The sequence below is a fragment of the Schistocerca americana genome, chromosome 8, assembly GCF_021461395.2.
Source record: "Schistocerca americana isolate TAMUIC-IGC-003095 chromosome 8, iqSchAmer2.1, whole genome shotgun sequence".
Classification (NCBI taxonomy): Eukaryota; Metazoa; Arthropoda; class Insecta; order Orthoptera; family Acrididae; genus Schistocerca; species Schistocerca americana.
Genome location: NC_060126.1, coordinates 112,583,251 through 112,591,166, shown reverse-complemented (window position 1 = coordinate 112,591,166; position 7,916 = coordinate 112,583,251). Strand labels below are relative to the sequence as shown.

At 42.6% G+C, this 7,916-nt stretch overlaps 1 protein-coding gene across 1 annotated transcript in view; it reads right to left on the bottom strand.

Annotated features, from left to right (window-relative positions):
• Positions 1–954: 954 nt before the first annotated feature.
• LOC124544609 (protein ABHD11-like) overlaps positions 955–7,916 on the bottom strand; it is a 72,594-nt gene continuing 65,632 nt past the window's right edge. The window contains exon 6 of the mRNA XM_047123204.1: positions 955–1,254. Within this exon, the coding sequence (XP_046979160.1) occupies positions 1,116–1,254 (139 nt within the window). The 3' untranslated portion in view covers positions 955–1,115. The remainder of the gene's footprint in view (positions 1,255–7,916) is intronic.

Here is a 7,916-nt window from a genome sequence, read left to right as displayed (position 1 = left end):
GAAGCTGCGCCCGTGGTCACAGGCGTGCACCCTGACCTCGGTTTTCAGTCGGTGTTTCCCGAGGCCCCGCGCAGCCAATGCTGGGGTGCGGACCGGGGACTGCCACCGACAACAGTCTCCGCCCCGGTCTCGTCCGCTACGCCTGCGGCCAGACCCCTCCCCCGCCGTCGACGCTCGCCATGTCATTATTCAATGACGGTGCGGCGATTTGGGGGGGGAGGAGTGTTATATCCTAGCCAGTAATGCCACCCGAGCCCGCTGCCAAAAAGGTTGGCAGCATCAAAGTCCGGACGCCGTCCGCATAAGCAGAGCCAGCGAGACAGGAAATCGCCGCAAGTCTGCGTGCACCACCGCTGGCTTCTGGTTTCTTAAACGCTGGAGTCGCGAGCGCTAGGACAGTTCTGTATTCGCCGCTCAGTTGTATACTCGCCACCGAATTGTGTACTTGCTAGTCAGTTGTGTGTTCATCGCAGCAGAGTAGTTGTTTGTCGTCAGCCGACGCTGACCTAGCCGCTCCGACTCGAACTAGACAGATTTCTGTAGACACAGCGTTCACTACTGTGTTTCTGTATCTTCGTTAATAAAGATAAGTACCGACTTTTATTTAATCAGAGTGTTTGGGTTTTCATCTTTCTGTTCACTGTTCCAGCGGACCGGTTGGCCCGCTATTAAAAGTGTGGCGGTGACTTTGTAAGCCGTTTCTACAGCGAATTGCTTGTCGCTACGAACGCCGCCACAAAAGTTATAGTTCAAGAGGAATACACTCTGATATTCAAGACAGGTCCCCTTAAATGTTTTGAAGTGAATTTTGGAATCCAAAGACCAAGAGGCTTACTTAAAGTGCCACATTAAAATAAAATTTATTTACTTTAGCTAGTATACAATAGCACCATTAGGTATGTTCAATGAAGGGAGTAATGTTAAACATGTGAAAATTAATTTTATGACAACTGGTTTGCATTCATCATTTATTGGAAACCTTATTTAATATGACAAAGTAATGTATACAGAATAAATTACAATAAATTTTATTTGAACACAGGACACAAAAAATTAAATAAATCTTAAAAATAAACGGGCCACTCAACTCTCACTTTCAAAAGAAAGAGTTAATTCTACTTTCCTGTTAAAAATCTGCAGACTTCTTCCACAAACTCATTAGGTTTATCTGCATGTACCCAGTGTCCAGCACCGGGAATGTACTTGAAAGTTGCTGATGGGAAGATTTTCTTAATTTCCTGCTCATCTTCTTTTCTAGAGGAGGAAAAAATACTCCAATGCATTGCAACTAAATATACAGCATTAAGTATGTAAGTATACCAAGTACAAGGGCCCCCCCCCCTCACTGCGCGCGCGCGCTCGCGCACACACACACGCACACACACACACACACACACACACACACACACACACACACACACACAGAGAGAGAGAGAGAGAGAGAGAGAGAGAGAGAGAGAGAGAGAGAGAGAGAGAGAGAGAGAGAGGGCAATACTTATTGACATTAACAAACTAAAAGTAGGGTAAATTAGTTTCCAGACCAATATACCAATACAGGTAAAATACCTTACAGAACAACGCAAATTCATACATTAGTTATGCGGATTCTGACCAGTAATGAAATGACACAACTGAGCATCGCTGGTTGTGTTCAAAATGACCACCGGCAGCGACAATACATACTTCCTGTCTGGTATCAAATGACTGCTGCACACATGCTAGTGTCAGTGGAGGTCTTCGAGTAGGCTGCAGGAATATGTTATCATTGGATATAGTTGGTATGTCCTTGACGACAGCGCCTTTCAGCTTTCTCCACAGAAAAAAGCCTGCAGGTGTCAAATCCAGAAAATGTGTCAGCAAAGACACAGCATCTCTTCGTCCAAATGGGAAACAATTCATGAAGCTGTAATACTTCGTGCACTATGGGCTGGGCAGCCATCATGTTGGTACCAGAGGTTCCTCCTACTCTATCGAGGACCATCTTCTAGCATCTGTAGACGATGGTATGCTAGGAGGCTGCAATACTTGGGTGCTTTCCATGTTCAGTCAGTCAGACATGGGCCTATGAGCTGATGGTTCACTATCCCACACCACACATCTACACTCTTTGGACGCTGACGTTCCATGTGACAAAGCCAACAGGGCCTGACAACAGATCGATAGTGCATGTTTCGGCAGTTCACATAGCCATGATAGGTAAATGTGGCATAATCACTAAAGAAGATGCATTTGAACGATCCTGTTATAATGCCCATGTATAGGAGTTCATGTGATTCTTATAATAGTTCCCATGCACCTCTTGATGGAGAGAGGTGTGATAGGGATGGAACCTATGTTGGTGGAGAATACATATGACACTTGCCTAAGTCATGCCATTTCCTCATGCGATTGTGTGGGAGCTAATGTACGAATCAACTGCAACAGCAGCAAGAATATTAATTTCCCCCTCTTCTGTTGTCACTTTGTCCTGTTATGTTATCTAGGTGTTACACTAACACTTTCATGTAACTGTTTGATGAGGATGATACATAATTGGCAAGATGACTTGCCACATACACCACACAAGAATGAACTGCATTCTTCCTACACTCTCCCTACACCATAAGCATGTCAGCTTTTTCTGCATCGGTAAATCCCATCATCCCTCTGAACCTACTGCTTGGACTGTCGCACACTGACTGATTAGAAAGTCGCACTGCACTCAAGCATCACACAAGCACACTGTAAGCAAACATAACAACATTGTACCAAGCAATTACACAGATTCAATGACACAAACATGTGTCGGTGTGGAAACGCTGCACAATATCATATCTCGTAAATGGCTTGCACTAGACTCCTGCAATGAACACCAATGACATTCTAATTTACCCTACTTACAGTTTGTTAATGTCAATAGACATTGGTTCATTTGCAAAACAAATACTCTTTCTAAGTATTATTACAATATGTGTATAGACTAGCAATATGAACCTGACTATCAAGCCAACATCAATAGCAAGTTCCATTTCCCCAATATCCATGGTGCAAATTTGATATATATATATATTAGAAGGAAACTTCCACGTGGGGTGCGAGCGCGCATGTACGATAGATAGAGAGAGAGAGAGAGAGAGAGAGAGAGAGACTGTTTCAATTATAGTGGAAATTGTCATGACCGCAATGGAATTATTGCTCTCTAGTCAGTATAAAATATTTTGCTAAAAGACAGCAAGCAGTAATCTGCACAGTAAAAGCACAAAAAACTGGTGGTTCATCACCAGAAAAGGAACCCATTATCTGAATAGCATTCCAATTTTTCAGACTGTGTATCTGAAAATCACTTGTTCCCTCCTGGGTGGCTTAAGTGAGAACAAGTCATATACCAGGTGTTTCAAAATGAGTAGCAGCGTCCTAAGACTTTGCAGCATTCCTTACATTCAACTTACACTTATAAATAATACATCAAATGAAAGAGCAACAATTTTGTTTGTATATCTGTGTGTATGTGCATGCACTGTTTCCGTGTCTTCTGCTAGAATGCGCTAGTAGCAAATATTGCAACCAGTGAACAGAAAGCTTTTAGTGTTTTATGGTTTGCAAGGACAGAATCTGTTGTTACAGTACAATGTGCATTCTGTAGTAAGTTCCACAGTAATCTCCAAATGACATCATCCATAGGTGAATTAGTAATTTAAGTGATGTCTGTGGGAGACTTAAGGAGATGCTGACAAATAGGTCCTTATCTTTGCAGTTGTTACAAGCTCTAAATCATACAAACTGCAGTTTATATGCCAACTTTGCAAATGAATGTTGTTGCATGATCACAAAGACTTTCTGAATTGTATCGTCTCCAGTAATGAATCAACATTTTACTTAAGTGGCAGTGTGAACACGCACAATGTGTGCATCCTGGGATCAGCAGATCCCCATGAAATGGCACAGCTGCATTGAGACTCCCCTGAATTTAATATTTTTTGTTCCATTTCATCATGGAAAGTTTATGGGCCTTTCTTTTTTGATGAAGAAACTGCAACTTGTGTTTCTTATCTTTATGTGCTTCAACTACGTCTGTTCCTGCATTTGAAGAAGCTGAACGATTGAGTTTTATTTGGCAGCAAGATGGTGCACTGCCACACTCGATAACTCAGTACACAACTGGTTAAACAATGTTATACTCAACCACTGGATTGCTTGCAAGGGCCAAATGACAGAGTTTGTTTTTCTTGGCCCCCACGCTCACTCGATCTGACAACAAGCGATTTATACTTTTGACTACAAATCAAAATATCCAGGGTCCCAGGTTCAAAACTCACCATTGCTTAAATTTTGAATAAAAATCATCAGCAATGGTGGGCAAAGACTTCTGGCATAAGAAGTCACTCTCGTGCTGCTAATGGCCCAGCCAGAGAGTGTGGATGAGTGGACAGCAGTTCAGGACACACTCTTGCCCTTGAGGTGGGAAACTGTCCCTATAAGATGGAAGAATCAGCAATGATCAATGGCTTGAGGATGCAAAAGGCAATGGAAATTACTGCATTAAAGTTACATTTGTGTATCCAAGCAATGTGGCTTCTAACTGAAAAAGTGTCAATGATCTTTCCACTGGCAAATGATTCCAGACAAGCCCCCATTCGGATCTCCAGGAGGGGACTACCAAGGGAGAGGCAACCACGAGAAAAAGAGTGAATAATAAATGTAAACCTAATGTTCTATGAGTCAGAGCATGAAATGCCAGAAGTTTGAACATGGTAGGGAACCTAGAAAATCTGAAAAGGGAAATGCAGAGGCTCAATCTAGATACAGCAGGGGCCAGTGAAGTAACATCGAAAGAAGACAAGCATTTCTGGTCAGATGTGTAAGGGTAATATCAACAGCAGCAAAAACATGGTATAATGGGAGAAGAGTTCATCATCATGGATATGAAGGCAGGGCAGATAGTGAGTTGCTGTGAACAGTTCAGTGAGAGGATTGTTATCATAATTGAGAACAAATCAATACCAACAAGAATAGTTCAGGTATGCGTGCCAACATCACACGCAGATGATGAAGAGAGAGAGAGTTTATGAGGCTACTGAATAGATAATTCAGTATGTAAAGGAAAATGAAATCTAACAGTCAAGCAGGACTGGAAAGGGGTTGTAGAGAGGCAGTGGAGAAAGGGTTATTGGAGAATAAGTGCTTGATAGTAGGAAGAACAGAGGAGAAAGACTAATTGAGTTCTGCAATAAATAGCAGTAATAACAAATATTCTCTTCAAGAATAACAAGAAGAGGAGGTATGCTTGGAAAAGGATGGGAGATACAGGAAGATTCCAGTTACATCGTGTTCGTGCAGTGATTCCGAAATCAGATATTGGATTGTAAAGCATACCCAGGAATAGAGATAGACTATGATCCAATTTAATTATAATGAAGAATAGGCTGAAGTCTAAGAAATTAGTCCAGAAGAATCAAAACATAAAGAAGTGGGATACAGAAGTACTACTGAAGAGATACATTAGAAGTTCTCTGATGCTACAGATACTGTGACAATAAATAGCTCAGTTGACAGCTTTTGTAGAGGAATGGGCATCTCTAGAAAGGGCAATCGCAGAAGCTGGAATGAGAAACTTATGTAGAAGGATGATAACTATGAATAAATCATGGTTAACAGAAGAAATACTTCAGTGGATCGACAAAAGGAGGAAGTCCAAAAATGTGCAGGGAAATTCAGGAACACAGAAATACAAGTCATTTAGGAATGTAATAAATAGGAAGTGCAGGGAAACTAAGGTGAAACAAATGATTGAAAAATGTAAAGAAATCTAAAAAGAAAAGATAGTCGGAAGAATGCACTCAGCAAGCAGAAGTAAAACAAGCTTCGGTGAAATTACAAGCAAGGGCAGTAACATTAAGAGCACAATGGCATTCCACTGTTTAATACAGAGGAGAGAGTGGATGAGTGGAAAGAGTACACTGTTGGCCTCTATGAGACAGAGGACTTGGCTAATGACATGATAGAAGAAGAAACATGAGCCGACGGGGAACAGAGAGGTGATCCAATATTATCATCACTGTTTGAAAGAGTTTTGTTTTTGTTTTGTTTTAGGGCACAAAAACAAGTGGGGTCATACGCACCCAAGTCAAAACTATAGAACATGAAGACAGAGAGGAGTTAAAAAAACTACTGTATGTCAAGCCCAATTGACATAAGAGAAGACAGCTAAAAGCAGGGACATGAAGAAAGGGCTACAAACAGCACTATACAGAAATGGAGGTCCAAAACTAAAAATTAAGTGATCTTCACAATATTGCTTCAGATAAAAAGTGAAAAGCAAACAGCCCATGCAGCATCGGGCAGTTAAAACTTGGGTGCAATGTGTACAGAGAGCACCACTTATCAAATGACGATGGCTAAAACGGCAGTGCCCAATACACAACCTAGTTAAAATGACCTCCTCCTGGTGGAAGGGCCAAGAGGAGCTTGTCCAACCCACTGGGAGAGGCTTAATAATCCAGAGTTTACTCCCTTGAAGAGAGGACCAATGACAATGCTAAAGGAACACAACCTCCTGACAGACGGCAACACAGAGATCACTGGAGGGAATATAGGAACTAGTGGGCTGAGATACGAGGACAGCAGCCTCTGCAGGAGCCTTGTTTCCTGGCAGACCGACATGACCAGGAACCCACATAAACATCACAGCGGCTTCACCAAGAGTGAGTAAGTGACAGTTTTCCTGGACCCGTTGCATTCAAGGGATGGGAGGTGTACAGCGCACATAGGCAATAGAGTGAGGCTGGAGTAGTATCCTTAGGAAGCGAATGAAGACCAAGATTAATGCAGGCCACTTCACGAAGCCAAGGTGTTGAAGGGTTCACACCCACTGGGAAAGTTGCAGGTAGTGTGAAGTCAAGCCGCTGGAACAATTGCCGAAAGCAAACTCCAGGAGGTGACAGAGAAGGGGAATGCACTGTATACTGGCGATCAAAGGGATCATCAAAAAAGGAGGCATAGGATGAGTGGCCACGCATGGTAGACAAACAGCCAACAAACCTGCCGAGGAGAAAGTCATGGCGGTAGGACAGTGATGGTTCAGCGACTTCAGCATACAGACTCTCAACCGGGCTAGGGTAAAAGGCGCCAGTGGCCAAATGGATGGCACAATAGAGGATAGTGTTAATATAGCATAAGAGGGATGGACGTGCAGATGCGGAAACAAGGCACCCATAGTCTAGTTCCGAATGGACACGGAACCAGTACAAACGGAGGAGGGTAGTTTGATCGGCACCCCAAAAAGTACCATTGAGGACACACAAGACATTGAGGGACCGCGTACAGCAGGCTGCCAGGTAAGACACATGGGACGACAAAGAGTGTTGTTTCCTATTGAGCATGAGCCCCAGGAATTTCGTAGTTTCAACAAACGGAAGATCAACAGGCCCAAGATGTAAAGATGGTGGGAGAAACAAACTGAGCTGCAAGAAATTCATGCAGATGGTTTTGTCAGTTATATGCTCTTGGCTTCTAATGGATGATATAACTGTTCCCACTCAGAAACAATAACATTAAAGGTGCTGAGGTGCCTGTTCTTTGAGGTTAGAGTGGGGTCCAATAATGCCATATGCACCCACGTCTATTTCTGTGAGCCACAGTATGGTGCATTGCAGAGGGTTTCAATAGCAAACTTCTATTTGAGCACAACACCTCTCTTTTTCGAACTTGCCACTGGAGTTTGTAGAGAATCACCATGAGGCTGCCATGGTCTTTCTTGGATCTTATCTAACTCTTCTATTAATGCAAACTGGTGAGGATATCAGACTGAGAGTGATGTTCAAAAACTGATCAAATAAGTGTTTTGTAAGCCACATCTTAAATGGATGAATTACATTTCCTTGAGATTCCTCCACAATGAATCTCAGCTTGACATCCAATTTTCCTAAAATTTGTTTCAT